Source organism: Lynx canadensis, chromosome B2, assembly GCF_007474595.2.
Source record: "Lynx canadensis isolate LIC74 chromosome B2, mLynCan4.pri.v2, whole genome shotgun sequence".
Lineage (NCBI taxonomy): Eukaryota > Metazoa > Chordata > Mammalia > Carnivora > Felidae > Lynx > Lynx canadensis.
The window spans coordinates 105,325,026-105,342,688 of NC_044307.1; the positions used below are offsets into that span (position 1 = coordinate 105,325,026).

The 17,663-nt window shown below is 36.7% G+C and overlaps 1 protein-coding gene across 3 annotated transcripts in view; it reads left to right on the forward strand.

The window, feature by feature from the left end:
* Positions 1-16,985, forward strand: part of NT5DC1 (5'-nucleotidase domain containing 1) — a 138,930-nt gene extending 121,945 nt beyond the window's left edge. For 2 of the 3 annotated variants that reach the window (XM_030316201.1, XM_030316200.1), the window contains exons 9-12: positions 800-918; positions 2,012-2,164; positions 11,588-11,756; positions 15,189-16,985. In XM_030316201.1, the coding sequence (XP_030172061.1) occupies positions 800-918; positions 2,012-2,164; positions 11,588-11,756; positions 15,189-15,304 (557 nt within the window). In that variant the 3' untranslated portion in view covers positions 15,305-16,985. The remainder of the gene's footprint in view (positions 1-799; positions 919-2,011; positions 2,165-11,587; positions 11,757-15,188) is intronic. The other variant, XM_030316202.1, reaches the window with a different exon arrangement.
* The last annotated feature ends 678 nt before the right edge of the window (positions 16,986-17,663 follow it).

The following is a 17,663-nucleotide window of genomic DNA, read 5'->3' on the forward strand; positions in this document are numbered from 1 at the left end:
CCAAATTTAGAGATGGTTTATGGGTCTGTCTTCTAGCCTCCATTTGAAGTCCTAATGTAAACTGTGGAGTTTGGTTAATAATAAATCAGTTATCAGCTTTGAGACCTTGAACAAAATAACTTCTCTGATTTTTCTGCTCAGTTAAGAGGGTTGTTATGAGGAATAAAAATACATACCTCTCCCATTATCAGTATTCTCCCCGCCCCCCCCCCCCCACGAGAGTACATTTGTTTCAGTTGATAAACCTGCCTTGACACATCATTATCACCAATAATGGGGGAGGCTATGCGTGTGCGGGGTGGGGGGTGTATCAGAAATCTCCGTACCTCTCAGTTTTGCTGTGAACCCAAAACTGCTCTAAAAAATAAATTATTTTAAAAACATATTTTTTAATTATTTTTTAATATGAAATTTATTGTCAACTTGGTTTCCATACAATACCCAGTGCTCATCCCAACAGGTGCCCTCCTCAATGCCCATCACCCACTTTCCCCTCTCCACGCCCCCCATCAACCCTCAGTTTATTCTCAGTCTTTAAGAGTCTGTTATGGTAAAAACATATTATTATATGTATATGAAAAATCACATATCTATACATAGAGATAAAGACATCCATGGAGGGCTTGTAATGCATAGGTGCTCACTGAATGCTAGCTCCCATTCCCTCATGGTTCCTTCTTATACATGTCCTGCAGCCATGCTTGGTGTGGTCTGCCCATATGGGTGCTCTTACTTGATTAAAAAGTATAGGATTATTAAAAAAAAAAAAAAGCATATGATTGTCAAACTCTGTTTTCAGAGAATGATGAGGAGCAGGAGGCATTGCCATCTCTGGATAAACCTGGCTGGTACTCCCAAGGGAACGCTGTCCACCTTTATGAACTTCTGAAGAAAATGACCGGCAAAAGTGAACCCAAGGTATTTTCTGATTGAGGTGGAGTTCTTGATGCCCACTAACAGACATAAACCATTATAAATTAAAACATAATTCTAAATGCATTCAGCTTAGTTATCTATGGGGAAATCATCTACCTCTGCCTGTCAGTCTCTTATTTCTTCTGCTTAAACAAGCCCTTTCTTTGTTGATCTAGACTGGGTTTTCATCTCTAACGGAAAAGAGCAGAGATTCCAAGCAGGGAGCCACAGTTCTAGGGAATACACTGGATAAGTGTATGGGGTACCTGAGGAATGATACCCTATAACAGTTCTCAAAAAAATTTTGCAGTAAGTGAAATACAGCACAGACTAGCCTAAAGACCCACTTGATTTTGATACTCTGGTCACATTGTTGATGTTGGACATTGGTGCATTTTTTACAGCAGAACCCTTTCTTCTGAAAAATGTTTATTGGAGAGATCAGTGTGTAACTGAGACCTGCGCCATTGGCTCCCACTTTGCCATAAGCCCCTGGGAATTCTTGAGGGGTTTAGTAGACAGAGCATCCTGACTTGAAGGTTCTAGTTCATTTTCCCTTACTCTCGTTTCTCATCTGTAAATTGAGGGGTATGGATTAGATCGGTGGGGCAATGCCTCAGAATAACTGGGGAGCCTCCCAGAGTCCACCTGCCCCAACCCCCTGTCCAAGATTCTGTTTCGGCAGGTTTGGGTGGGTACCAGGAACTCCTGGGCAAGGGCTGTGATGTGTGCTTCTGTTAATCTAACCCACTGTAACAAGAACAGGTCATCTGTAATATGTCATCAGTTCTTCAATCCTGAGGGCAGGTTCATCTGCACACATATGGACTCTGATTTCTTCAGAAAATTGAATAAAATCAGTTAGCCTCTGCCTTTCTTCTACCTGCAAATGTATCGTGTAACTTCTTACAACAGACTGGTGTCCTGCAAACCAAATGCGGCCAGTTTACAGTCACCTGTGACGTTACTCAAGGATGTTTATGTAACTTTTGTCTTACTCTGATACCTGTTGACGAATTTTTTTCTGCTCCCGTGAAGTGAACACTTTCTTGCACAGTTCTCATCCCTCAAACGGAATTTGCTGTCTGACTTACAGGTCGTTTACTTTGGTGACAGCATGCATTCAGACATTTTCCCAGCCCGTCATTATAGTAACTGGGAGACAGTTCTCATTCTGGAAGAGCTCAGAGGGGACAGAGACGGGAAGCCTGAAGAATCAGAGCCTCTAGAGAAGAAAGGAAAATATGAGGTAAGGATTCCCTTCAGCTCTCTGCTGGAAAGAAAAACCTTTATGTTGATGTATCTTAGAAAGAGCTTGTTTATGCCAAGAGTGATGAAACCTGTTGGCATTTATGGTGATCTTCTTGCCATCTCAGCTCTATTGTTTATTTTGTTGATAATTTTTAAATGATGCCAAGATGACCCTGACCATCTGTCTTCCTAGCCGTCTGCTCTCATCCAATGCTGTGAAACCCTGGGTGATTTTGGCTGATGCTGAGATGGCTAGATCCAGACTCACTGTAGTCATACCCTATGTCTCTTCTGCTTGGTCATGAAAGTTCTTCCACGCTTTTTTCATGAGTTTACGTTAACTAAACTGGTAACTCCTTTAGACTTATTCCTGAGCTGCCGAGAATAAACTTAGGTGAAGACTGGAGGTAAAGAAAAGTAAAATATGTCTAGAAAAGTAAAATAAATCTAGAAAGGGAAAATAGTATAAAAAAGCAAAAAGGGGGTACCTGGGTGGCTAAGTCGGTTAAGCATCTGAAGCCTGCTTCAGGCTTTGTGCTGACAGCTCAGAGCCTGGAGCCTACTTCAGATACTGTGTCTCCTCTCTCTCTGCTCCTCTCCTGCTTGCACTCTCTCTCTCTCTCTCTCTCTCTCTCTCTCTCTCTCTCTCTCTCCCTCCCTCCCCCCCTCTCTCTCTCTCAAAAATAAATAAAAAAACATTAGTAAAAAACATTAATAGGGTCACCTGGGTGGCTCAGTCAGTTGAGCATCTGACTTGGGCTCAGGTCATGATCTTGCAGTTTGTGAGTTCAAGCCCATCGTGGGGCTCTGTGCTGACAGCTCAGAGCCTGGAGCCTGCTTCAGATTCTGTGTTTTCCTCTCTCTGCCCCTCCCCCGCTCATGCTCTGTCTCTGTCTCTTTCTTAAAGATAAATAAACATTTAAAAAATTTTTAATGTTTTTAAATGTCATGTTTTTATGAGGTTTCCATTGAGTGCCATTTAGTCTTCAACATGATGTTGGAAGTTTTTTGGGCTGAGTTAAGAAGAGCTTTAAAGCAATCTTGCAGGAGGTGTAGGCCTTCTATCCTGAGTGACTTTGGAGAAGGTTTTCACTAAAGAGAAATTAGGAGCTTTGGTTTCTTCAGAATGATTTGAGAATGCAGGTACTATGTTAAGAAAATGAAGAATCCATGGGAAAGTTTCCTCCAGCATTACAATAAACAGTAGCCCAATCTTTTCCCCACAGACCTCTTTCCTCTTGTTAATTAGTTACAAACACACCATAAACAAAGAGCTCATAATTGGCTTTTAGACAGGAAATAGTGAGTTTTATTTGAAGATTTGAAGGTTTTTTTGAAAATTTTACTTCATAAGACAAAATTGAAATAATGTTCCTTTCCTATCAAACTCTACCTCCCCAACCGACCCTGCCCCACTGAACATAGACAAGGAAGCAAGGAATGGGAAGGTTTGGCCTAGTGACGGGGTGAGGATAAAGCCCTCAGAGGGTTCCAGAGTTAGCCCTGAACTCTTTTTCCATCTCATGCTATTGAGGTTCCAGGAAAAGGGAGTTGTGGAAGATAGATTCCCTGTCCTGTTGGGGGCTGAGGCAGGTGTTTTGGTGGGAGATTCCCAGTTGTGGCCCAAAGCATTTTGTTGAAAACTCCCAAGTATCCTCGTACTCCTTGACTCCAAAGTTATTCTGGTCATGCTGACACCACCAGTTTTGAGGCAGTATTTGTATTGACGGCCCATTCTTAGTAGAGGTTTCAGGCCAACTTAGGAGTTTTATCTACTCTAAGGAAAATCCCTTATCATACATCTTTCTGCTTATATTTAAAGGCAGATTTAAATTTTAATTTAAAAACAATTATGTGGGTTTTTAAAAATTATCTTGTAACACAAATCTAGGAGCTTCTAAAAGACTTCTAAAAACTTCTAAAAGACCGCTTTCATATTTAAGTTCACCTGTATTCCTATTCACAGCACACTTCTTCCATCAGCACATCAAAGCCTGGTGTAAGCACAGCATGTCATGAGAATTCAGTTGCTTTCCTGCTTCCCTGTGAAGGAAACAAGAATACAGATACCCTCAATTGTTACAGGAGGAGGAAATCATCCATTAAGCATCACATGAGGGTTCATCTGTTGATTTTGTGATTATTATGAAAAATGTAGTTTCATTTTCCTAATCAGATGTCAAACACAACATATGTAACACGCAGTCTTTTATTAAGTACAAAGCCTGAATGCAAAAGGATTTAGTTTCTTATTTCTAGTTAACTTTATTCAGCTTAAGTAAACTTTTCACAGTATAATTTAAAAACAAATCAACAAGATCACTCAGGATTGATGCACTCACTGAACCAAAACATTAACATTTACTATATTCTGTGGAGATTAGCATTTTGTTTCACTTAGGCTTGAATTCAGTTTCTTAGATATTTACAGTAATTTCTATCCTAGATAAAACCATCTGGAATGTGAAGATTTTACTTCCCTTCATTTGTGACAACAAGCTCAAGATAAGGACAGAGAACATCTCAAATGGCACTTCAAAGGCTTAGATAAGCAAGGCTTTTTCAAAGGCGCTTTTTTTTTTTTTAATGTTTATTTTAGAGAGAGAGAGCATGCGAGCCTACATGATCAGGGGAGGGTCAGAGAGAGAGGGAGACACCGTGAGATCATGACCTGAGCTGAAGTCAGAGACTCAACTGACTGAGCCCTATAAAAAACTTTTTCTTTTTTTTTTTTTTTTAATTTTTTTTTTCAACATTTATTTATTTTTGGGACAGAGAAAGACAGAGCATGAACGGGGGAGGGGCAGAGAGAGAGGGAGACACAGAATCGGAAACAGGCTCCAGGCTCTGAGCCATCAGCCCAGAGCCCGACGCGGGGCTCGAACTCACGGACCGCGAGATCGTGACCTGGCTGAAGTCGGACGCTTAACTGACTGCGCCACCCAGGCGCCCCTAAAAAACTTTTTCTAGAATCTTACTGCATCTGTTGATTTTCTAGTGCACTATATTGGAGCATGGCAGATAAGGAAAAATGGCCCATTTTAATGATTAAAGTAAATCCAGTTAAGGAGACTAGGGGAAAATAATTTGTTTTTGTTCATCTTTGTTTCCAGAAATAAATCAAAAGTCACTTCATTAATCTCGCAATTACTTAGTCTTAATTTCATTAAGATTAGCCTCCAAAGGGAGCTCTCCTCTTTAGCTTCCTGCATTACTGTTCTCATCTGTTTCTTCATTTTAACTCAAAACAAATGAAAATATATTCTTCAGCTTTTTAGAATAACATTATGAAATTTAGGTGCCAAAACAATTCATTTTAATGATGAAAATTCTCAACAAACAAGAAGGGGCCACCCTTTTATTAGAGAAAGGCTATCCAACAAAAAAACCCAGTGAGAATATAATCTGTAATGGAAAACTTTAATGGGGAAAAAAGCCATACTTAATGGAGACATATGCTCTTTAAGGTTCTGAGCTAGACAAAGGATATCTGTTATTAATTATATTGTGTAACAGAGAGCTGGCCAAAACCACAAGAAGAGAAAAAAAAAATACAAATTAGGATTAGAAGACACCAAATTGTGATTATTTCAGAGTTATATGGTCATTAGCATAGAAGACCATAGGGAATCAACAAACTATTATAACTTTGAATAGAGTTGTCAAAATGCGGATCCAAATCAGCATTCAAAAATCAATAGCTTTGCTATGTACCCTCAGTAACCACTTAACAAAGTATAACGAGAAATAAATCATTTAAAAAGCAATGAAAATGAATCACTATGTAGGAATTAATACATCCCATAAGACTTAACAGAGAAATTTTTAAGTCTTTAGTAAGGATTCTGGATTCCTTTAGTAAGGAATCAAAAGTACAGATTTCTAGTTATAAAATAAATAAGTCTTGGGGACCTAATGTACAGTGTGGTAACTATAGTTAATAATATTGTATTGCATATTTGAAAGTTGCTAGGATATTAGATTTTTAAAGTTCTAATCACACACAAAAAAATCTTTGTAACGATGTATGGACTTACTGTGATCAATTTGTAATGTACACAAATATGGAATTATTATGTTCTGCATCTAAAGCTAATATAATTTTATATGTCAGTTATACCTCAATTTAAAAAAAGATTCTAAATACAGATGAACAAAGGGGAGAGATACACCATATTTTAAGATTATATTGACCTATTTTCCTTTATTTATAGTCAATGTAATGTTATGCAAAATCCCAGGAGGATTTTGAGTGGCCCTTCACAAACTGATTCTGCATTTAGGCAGAAAACTGAAAACCCACAAATAGCTAAGACAATTTCATTAAAAAAGGATAATGGAGGGAAGGAATTTCATCCTATCAGATACTAACCATGTTTGGAAGCTACAGTAATTTTTTAGTATAGTACTAATAACAAACTAAAAAGGTCAGTGAACAGAGAAAGAAGAACCCGGACAAAGGCCCTCTATCACAAGTTACTGTGTAAATGTGATATATGTTAGAGGGTTATCAATCAGCAGGAAAAGATCGATGGTTCACTAAGTAGCACTGAATAAGTAGACTCAATATATGGAGAAAAAGGAGTCCCTTTCCCCCCCTTATGTAAATTCCGAATGGATTATAGATCTGAAAATAAGAAATAGATTTGTAAAATTAATTGAAGAAAATTTATGAAAATATTTTTGTGGCCTCAGAGTGGAGAATTTCTCAAGTTAGAATCCAGATGGTGGTGCTGGACAAAGATGAACAAAGATGAAGCCAGGGTGTCCAGCTGGCTCAGTCAGTAGTGCATGCAACTCTTGATCGTGGGATTGTAAATTCAAGTCCCATCTTGGGTGTAGAGATTACTTTAAAAAAAAAAATCCAGAGAGGCAACAATAAGTAGAAAAAATGACAACTTTGTATCAATATTGAATATTTTTGTTCTGGGCACCTGGGTGGTTTACTTGGCTGAGCATCTGACTCTTGATTTTGGCTCAGGTCATGATTTCACAGGTAGTGGGATTGAGCCCCATGTTGGGCTCTGTGCTGACAATGCAGAGCCTGCTTGGGATCCTCACTCTCCCTCTCTCTTTGTCCCTCCCCCACTCTCTTTCTCTCAAAATACATAAATAAACTTTTAAAAAATTAATAAATACTTTTGTTCAAGACCCCTGGAATAGTGTTAACCAGTGAGCAAAAGATAGGGAAAAGGGTCTCACAACATCCATTTAGGTGGGAATTTATGAAATTGCCCTTTTACGTATGTCAAAAATAGTTGAATATCAGCACTTTCGTGTGGTTGAACCTGATGAAACCAACAGTGAATTCATATCTAGTCAAGTAGGAAATTGGTATCCAGCAGTTGACTGCAGGGGAAAGCTTACATAGGAGGAGATGCCTGTTCTCCCTAGTAATCCACGAAGCACACATTAAAACAATGGTGATATTGATACCACCTGAAAACATTCAAATTGATAAAATTGAGTCTGAATTTTTAAATTGATTTACTAATAAAATAGTCTGAATTACACTTCTGTGAGTTAGATTAAGAAAACATAAAGCGGGACCAGTATTGTTCACTAAAGCTTCACTTCATTACATTTGACAATTCTGTACCAGAATAAAAATAAATTTTAAACTTATTTTAGTAAACAGCTATTTGGTGTTTCAGTCATAAACACTGTTTTATTAAGAATTATGCCTGGATAGGGGGGAACCTCAGCGGCTCAGCCAGTTAAGCATCCACTCCTGATTTCGGTTCAGGCCATGATCCCAGGGTTGTGAGATTGAGCCCTGCTTGGGATTTGCTCTCCCTCTCTCTCTGCCCCTCTCCCACTCATGTGTGCACAAGTGCACATGCGCTTTCTGTCTCTTAAATTAAAAAAAAAAGAAAGAAAAAGAATCATGCCTGGAATATAACCACTACCCTTTAGAAATTCTCAAAATGAAGAGTGTATCTGTGGTAGGACCTAGGAGTACACCTAAGAGACCTACTTATCTCTCAGTACTCCCATCGGGTAACTAAAAAATGAAAGATATTTGTTAGAAAGAACTGATAATTTGAAACTTTGTATCAGCTTATTGGCTTTATGTTCCAGATACATTGAAAACAATGAATAATAATTGTGTCCTCATTCTCTTCTAAAAAAACCTTCCCCCCCAAATAAATACCAAATAAGAAAATTAGACCAAGTTGTTTTTTAACTATTTACTAGACAAAATAATAATAAAATTAGGGAGTTAATCATGGAGAAAAAAACTTACCCTTCTAGATTGCTGTGTTTGGGATAGTTTTTAGATTAAAACCAACAGACTATTTTTTAAGCCAATTCTTAAAACCAACAGACTATTTTTTAAGCCAATTCTCACTTAAGATGAATGATATTTCATAATAAAGAAATATCATTCCTTTTCCACAAATGTGGTATACCTAAAGCCTATTTGCCATGTAATGCAAATGTTATTTAATCTTGGCGATTTGAGTATTTTTGAGGTTTATGTATAGTGATAGTAAATATTTGAATATCACTGCTTTGAAAACATTTTCTTTTTTAGTCTCATAAAAGATACAATGAGTTTGGAGTTACATTCTTTCAAATTACTTTCTATGAGATATGTTAAGCTGGTTAGGTTCCCCCCGCCCCAAGGGGCTCTTTTGCAGTTAGTCTTGTCAATAAAAATAAGTTACAAGTTAGAGGGAACTGGTTATATTCATGACTTTTTGTCCTTCTTTAAAACTTCTTACTTTTCCATTGTGATCAGTGACCTGACATGATTATTCATACACTGTTTTTCATTTTCAAGACCATAAATGAATCATTTCTAATTCATGGAAGTATGGAGAGAGAAATCCAATGTAACTTAGTTTACATTTGTATAACACTCTTTCCTATATAGGTACATCCTTAATTACATCACCTCACTGTAATTGGTAGTTCTGTGTATGTGTTTACATATACTACACGTATTTCAGAGCAGTACTCAAAATTTTTATCACAAGTGTCAAACATAAGAGCTTATTGGATTAGCTCTTAATAAGATCTTAGTAAGATCACTCATTATTAAACAGTCTAACACCATTCTCTTGTTCAGCACATACATACACTGAGTTTTTAATTTACACAAGCCTCTTTGTTAAGAATATCCAGAAACTTGTGGTTGAGTTACACACAGTTCCTTTTTACAGAGTGTATTACAGTCCAAGGATAGAGGAGAAGGGAAGCTTGAGTATGCAAATAAAACATAACTGTCTGGAGGGAATACAAGTTATAAAAGAGTTTCAGGCAACGAAGGATGCATACTTCATTGAGGAAGATTACAGAAAACTTCATAAAGAATGTAGAATTTGAGGTAGACATTAAAGCATCAGTATATTTTCAATTGATGGAAATAGTAACATATTCTTGGCTCAGGAAATAATGAGTGAATGTATGGCAATTGTACAGGCTATAATGCACGGTCTTGACCATAAAATAGCAAATTGTGTAGATGTGTCAGCCAGAGAAACAGTTTTGAAGGTGGAGGCTAATAGGATTGAAGCTTTCATGTAGCTGTGTAAGGGCGGACTTGGGTGGTGGGACAGGTGATAAGCCTGGTGCTTCTGGAAGGGGTTGGGACTCAAAACATAGCTACTTTTCAAACACAGGCAACTGGAAATAATGGATTTTATCCATATAAAAAATGGAAGTCAAGAGAAAGAGCTGGTTTTGTGAGGAGAAAGATATGACTGATTTCATGTTATATCTTATTTCCTTGAAGTATTTGGAGGAGATCAAACTGGCTTGGGAGATAGGTCGGGACTAGTGAAGAAAATTGGGATATAGATAAATGTCCAAGGGAGACTAGAGAAAGGAGAAGAGGCTAGAAACTTGATGAGAACACTTACCAGTAAAGGATGATACCTACAAGATATAAAGCTCAAACAAAAATAGGAGTGCTCCTTGTTGATATGTTCAAGAATGGAATGATTCTTTTGATTAGTTGTATATATATGTGTGTGTGTGTGTGTATATATATATATGTGTGTGTGTATTATATATATATATAATATTAATATATATTTTATATATATATATATATATACATTTTTTTTTCCTGGCTTATACACAACAAACATTTATTTCTCATAGTTCTGGAGGTTGTTAGGCTCAAGATGATGGTGCTAGCCAATTTGGTATCTGGTGAAGATCTACTTCCTCATAGACCATCATCTTTTCACTGTACCCTCACATGCCAGAAGAGGGGAGATAGCTTGTTTTGTAAGAGCTTTAATCCCATTCATGAGGGCTCCACCCTCATGAGCTAAGCAACCTCCCAAAGGCCTCACCTCCTAATACCATCACCTTGGGGGTTAAGACTTCAACATCTGAATTTTGGGGAGGCACAGACATTTAGACCATAACAGCACCAATATTACATTAAGCCAGAAAGGGTAGATAAATCTGTTTTCCTGTTTTCATAGGAATAGGGAACAGCCTACATTTTACCACTCTGTGTTTGCAGAACCATTATCTACATACAGTATACGTGATGCGAATCATCTCTTTTCAGATTCATTATTTTGGAAAAGATAGTGAACTAAATAATGAATCTTACTACTTTATGAATTGCTTAATAAACATTGGGAAATTCAAATACACCTTAAATGTATATATACAGAATCAAGGATATTCATACTCTATACTGCTTTTAAATATCTTTGGTGAAATCCAAATAGGTTCTTGCTGACTGCTTTCTAAACATCATCATTTGAAAACATTCTCATCTTCATCAAATGAGTTACAGCACAAAGAATTATGAATCTAGAGGCATGATTTAAGACTCTGTGGTGTTCCAAAATGAAATTTTCATCAGAAAATGATGAGATTTTATAATCCAGATTATATGGATACAATGGGATTTTTTACAGTTTTAATTTTATCCATATCCATAAAACACTGAGAAGTATTTTTTTAATAATCTTTTATTTAGTCTACAATTGTTACGTCCCTGCTCTGACCCAGGTACCAAGCCTTAAAGTTACACTAATACATAAGGAAGTTCCTAACCTTAGGTACTTCATTATCTGTCAAAGGTGAAAAGTAAATAGTATGATAAATAAAGGTAGCATGAGAAGTCATATATTAGGGATAAACTAAGGAAAATGGAAGACCTGAACTAACCTGAGGGTGGGAGGTCAAGGAAAATGTCCTGGATGGCATCCAGGTCAGATCCCAAAGGATGAGAAAAAGGGTTCCCAAACAAAACCAGGGGAAGATACTTGTACCAGGGGAGGCAAGAACTTCTAAGCTTGGTTTCCCTTTTTAGGTAGTATACAGTTTAGTTAAAGGTAAACAACTGAAATTCCTAGAGTTTTTTATTTTGATTTACTTAATGGGGGAACAAGTTATGACATTGAAAATTAATCATTTTTTTCATTGTTCTGTTCTCTTGTTTCAGGGACCAAAGGCAAAGCCTCTAAATACATTATCTAAAAAATGGGGCTCTTTTTTTATTGATTCAGTTTCAGGACTGGAAAATATGGAAGACTCATTATTTTATACATGGTCTTGTAAGAGAATCAGTACTTACAGCACTATTGCAATTCCAAGTATTGAAGCAATAGCAGGTAAGCAGGAAAATACTTATAAAGCTTTAGCTGTTACTAGATATTAATGACTGTAAGTACTAGATTTCTTGCCTTCAAAAGAAGAAAATTTTCCCATGGTATTTATTTTTCTTGGGATACACCTAGTTATGGCAACCTAGGGAATTAGGACCTGCCTGTCTCCTGGGGCCACCCATAAAAGCTGGACCTTTTTTCTTTTTTAAGTCTGCTTGGAGTCATAGGATAAAAGGAAAAATTGCCAGGACAGGATGCTAAAGGCCAAGCAAGATGAACCTGACTTTAGGAGCCCCCTTTCCCTCACTGTTGGCTAATTCTAGAGAGAGTACCAGAGAACATGAGTGGGCCTTTCATTAGCTGAAGCTAATGAGCCTTCAGGGACAGGAAGTGGAAGGTAGGGTCTACAAGAGGAGAGGTGGGCCTGATAGACTCTCTTAATCTGCATGGAGACCCTGAATTTACCTTAAATATAACTGAAGCTCAGGGGCACCTGGGTGGCTCAGTCAGTTAAGCGTCCGACTTCAGCTCAGGTCACGATCTCACAGTTCGTGGGTTCAAGCCCCACGTCGGGCTCTGTGTTGACAGCTCAGAGCCTGGAGCCTGCTTCAGATTCTGTGTCTTCCTCTCTGTCTGTCCCTCCCTGCTCACACTCTGTGTCTCTCTATCTCTCAATAATAAACATTAAAAAAACATTAAAAAAAAAAAAAAAAAAGATAACTGAAGCTCAGTGTTAGATCAGCTAAGTCCCTAAAACTGGATTGAGAATATTCTCTTTTGAGGAAGGTAACATCATTCTAGGACTCAAATTTTTTCTAAAAGCATCATTATAAGGTTCAGCATGTAATGAAAAATAGCCAGCCTGACCCCTGTTAGAAGACTGAAGATGCAAGAAGGAATATACAGCAACAAAGGGACAGATATGTGAATCAATTAAATGAACATTTACTATTGGAACAATTTTTAAAAAAAAGTCCCAAGACATTTAAAGAAAGAATTTTAAAACATGCTGCCAATGGCAGTGGGACAGCTGGAATTAAAATGTTCTAACGTCCTTGTATTATATGGTAAGGCATAAGAGTATATTAGGTATTGATAACATACAAAATGTATGTGTAATCTCTAAGATAACTACCAAAGAAACTGTAATGAGATATATACTGAGCTAATTATGTAAAATAACTTAAAATGTAAAGGAAAACAAAAATAGGAAGAAAAGAGAGTATGAAAAAGAAACAATACAAATGGAGAGTATTCACTAAGATGATGAGTTTAAAGCTAAGTAATGGTATTAAGTATGGATGGCAAAATTCTCCGGTTAAAGGCCTGAATGAAATAACAAAACCCAACTATGAGCTGTTCATAAAAGACATCTCTGAAATATGAGTACACAGTTTGAATATCAGAAGATGGTGACAGATAATACCATGTTAATCATAATCAAGAGTTAGATATATTAATGTGAAACAAAATAGACATTAAGGGAAAAATCCATTATTAACACAAAAGAGAATTACTTCAGAATAGTATATTCTGTTTTCAGAAATATATATCTGAAGTATGAGATACTCACCAGGGTCCTTCTTCTCTCTGAGGGCAGAACTTAATCCTTCCCTGTTTTCTTAAAACTGAGAAACTGCTGAAAAATCCACTCTGCTTTGCAGAGGTATATGCTTATGCTTGCTTATTAGTTTCCTTAAGTTGCCCTCAGAATTTGCCAATGGGCCTGAGGAGCAAACCAGTAGACTCCAGTTCTCCAGCCATTCCTTCTCAGCAGATTCCTAGCCCCCCGGTTTCCATTCCTTCACAGTATTTTCCTAGCCCCTCGGTTTCTGACTGCAGCCCTTCAAGACTGCTGAAAGCTCTACGAGTTTTTCTGCTGCTAGTAACTGCACTTGCCCCCAGCAGGAATTCAGGGACCTAAAGGAAAAAAGCTGTGGCTGAACGTCAGCTCACTCTCTGCTTGTTACACCTTCCCAGGAAATGGGTCCTCAGGTCTTAGTTGACTGTCCAGTTTATATGGATGTTTATATTCTATCCATCTTTTCTAGTTGTCCTACCTCTAGTTTAAAAGTGAAGTCTGCTTCAGTTTTTTGTTTGTTTGTTTGTTTGTTTTTGAACCTTAGATTCTTCTTTTTTAAATTGGGGATAATACCAGGCTGCATTTCTTCCCTCACAGGATAGACGTGAGAAACAGTAAAGCAAGATGTTTATTTTATTTCAAAGTGATTCAAATTTATAGTGAGAGAATGAAGTAATGTGATACTGGAAGCCAATGAATTAGTATATAGTACCTGGATGGAAACTGGTTCAATGGGATATGGTTATGAAATAGTAAGAAAGTCAAAAAAAAAAAAGTGAATCTTCATTATTCTAGGATTTAAATATTTCTCCAAAGAATTGGAAAATAACCCCTTCTCTGTCTTCTACGGTAATAACCTCTCCTTAAAGAAGCAGTTACATTAGTGCATCTGCTTTTTCATTTTCCAAAAGCTTTCTTCCACAGCACCCTGGGAAAAAACTTGGTACAGGGCCTGTCTTCTAACTTTCCTCAGGAGAAAATATTAAGAAGGACTTAACAGCCAAACAGAGCTAGGCAGTGTTCCTTCTTCTCAATCTCTAGCATTAGTTTTTTCCTCATAAGGGTTATTAACTACTTGGGCCTTGATGATTCTCACTGGCATTTAATGTAAAGTATGATTTTTATGCTAGTGTCATTTTCAGAATAGTACTTCCAAATGATGTTTTACTTGTGAAATTTTTAAAATAAGGATTATCGCCTAGTATGTGCCCATGGAATGAGTATTGTAACATGGCATATGTCATAATATTTCACTTGTAATATTTCTAGTTATGTTTCCTTGGAAGAAATTGGGGAAGAAGATATCTGAAGTCTAGCTTTTGAGAAACTTCTATGTAGATGTCACAATGTCTCACCATCAATAAAATGTGCATTTTATGTTCTCTCTCCCAGTTTCCTTCTGGCTGTGTGTGTAATGCTTATGTGGGGAAAGTTGCCACATTGTGTGCATTACAATCCTTATTTATCTAAGCATTCAAAGATTACTCTTAGTAATTCTCTTATTACTAAGGGCCATGAAGATTATTAGTTCCCATTTACCTGTTACATGATGCTTGAGTAGGGCCTGAGAGAGTTTTAAATTTCAGAATAAAAAATCAGATGAGCATTCCTGTTTTATGTGCTAACTTTTGTACAGAGAATGTTATATATAGTTAGATCTCTGAGGATGATTTATAATATATCTAAATGTATTTTGACTTAAATTTTATAAAGAAAGATATCTATATGTTAGCTGCAACCTATCCAGGTGACAGAAGAAATTAAAATCATGAAGCTAAAAAATGAGTTTTGATTTGTTTATATTTATGAACAGCCTTTTAAGATCTGCAGAATAATAATGCTGTTTTTTTCCCCAGAATTACCCCTGGACTACAAATTTTCAAGGTTCTCTTCAAGCAATTCAAAAACAGCTGGCTACTATCCAAACCCTCCATCGATCTTATCAAATAATGAGACACTGACAGCCAAATAAACTGTCTTTACTGAAAAATGAAGAACCATATATGCAGCAAATATACTGTAAAAATGTTAATTTTTGAAAAATACTGTAAAATGCTGTCTAGGAACAAATTCCTAATGATAACTAACCAAGAATTAGATGCTTTTCCATAAGTCTCCTTTCTGTATAGATCATCTTGATGCCCAACAACTCTCATTATATTAAAATCTCAGTGTCTTAGAATGGAAAGGAACCTTATTAATATTTTCTATACCAATAATTCTGAGATTACAATTCACCTGGGCATGTGTGTGTGTATGTGTGTGTGTGTGTGTGTGTATAAATACACACACACGCACACTTGTACATACACATATACATACACATATTTACATATATGTCTAGACCAACGGTTCTCAAAGTGTTGTCCCCAAACCACTAACATAGTATCACCTGAGAATTTGATAGAAATACAGATTTGCAGGCCCCACCCCAAACCTACAGAATCAAACTCTGGGAATGTATCCCAGCAACCTGTGTTTAATATTGGTGTGATTCATATACTAAAGTTCAAAAATCACTAGCTAGACCATAACCTCCAGATTGGTTTCATTGGTCTGGGAATAGAGATGAGCACTGATGTCTTTTACTTGCCCCAGGAAAAGGTAGCCAGAATTGGGAACAACTGAACTATATCTGTTTCTTCCATCTATAGGTAAGAACGCTGAGTCCAGTGAGAATAAATGATTTTTCCAAGCTATCAGGTTTCATGCTATTCTTATGTTTTCCAAAACAAGGAGGTAAAGCAGATTTCTTCTGAGACCACACAGCTAGTATGGGACAGAAATGAGATAAGAAGCCAACTAATTCAACCTCCAGTGTTACTCATAAAGTGTTTTTTTCCCCCTAATAATGTTAAAACCTATAGAATTTTCATTCACTTTAAGACATATATTCTCAAAGAGACAAAAATTGGTTCTTGGGATGAAAAAAAAATTAGATCATGCAATGTATAGTGGCCCTCCAAAGCTGAATCCTACCCAATAAAATTTTATTCTTTGGTATTAATTTCTCTCACGAGGGAGAAATATAAAGTTAAATTTATTAATTAAATTTAATTTGGTTAAATTTAATTTTTCTCAGGGTGGAGTGTGGTAATGAAAAAAAAGGTTGAGAAAAACACTTTAAGAGGTTTTATAGTTATACTGCAATTTAGGATTACTGTGTTCTATGTGCTTTGTATAGTCCTATTATAGTAGTTACTTGGGGCAAAGTATTTGGAGCCAGATGTTTACAATAAATTCCTGGCTACTCTTTATGCTGTAATTTCATTCTGTCTATCATGGACAGTATCAGAAAACACACTGGTCACTATCATTATTTTACCTATATTGTAGCAAAGAACTTAGCATATTGATGCATGCAATGAAAAGAAATAATTTCATTAAATTTTTAAGTGCTCAAATAATCCCAAATGTATTGTGGGAATGAGTATCTCAGGGTAGATAAACAGTTACTGAAATTTTTTCCTCAATGTCAGTAGCTCTGTTTGATATCAACTAATAAGTATATGGTAATGTATTTGAAATTGGCTTCCAAAATCTTATTGGAGGACAATAATAAACACACACAATCAGCTTAGGGCTAAATGAGAGCTGTCTCATGTATACAAATAGATATTTAATTTCTTTAAAAATAAAGCTATTTTTCCTTACGTGGATTTATTTTGTCAAGAGCAAAATATCATGTATCTTTAAATGCTTATAAACTGCTGTTAATATGAAAAATGAAAACCCCAAAATAAGTTAATTGCACTTTTTTGGCCACTTATGGAATGAAAAAAAATTGACTCAAATCAGAAGTTGTCATTCTACTTTTACCAGTACTTACCTAAGGAATCAGAACAAATTACCACCTAATCTGACCTCAGTTTCTTTCATCTTGTCAAAAGAGAGTAGAGTTTATTTCCAAGTTTCCTTTTACCTTTCTAGCAGAGTCAGTGCTTCTTATGAGTGTTGTCTTTCTCTTGGACTGTAATTACTTTCAGATTTTTTATTTCATTGTTTCTAAAAAGTGCTAGTGTTGGGGCATCTAGGGGCTCAGTCGGTTAAGCGTCCGACTTCAGCTCAGGTCATGACCTTACAGTTTGTGAGTTCGAGCCCACAGTCGGGCTCTGTGCCGACCGCTCAGAGCCTGGAGCCTGCTTCGGATTCTGTGTCTCCCTCTCTCTCTCTTCCTCCCCCACTTGCTCTTTTCTCTCTCTCAAAAATAAAGATTAAAAAAAAATTTTTTTTTTAATTTTTTTTTTCAACGTTTTTTATTTACTTTTGGGACAGAGAGAGACAGAGCATGAACGGGGGAGGGGCAGAGAGAGAGGGAGACACAGAATCGG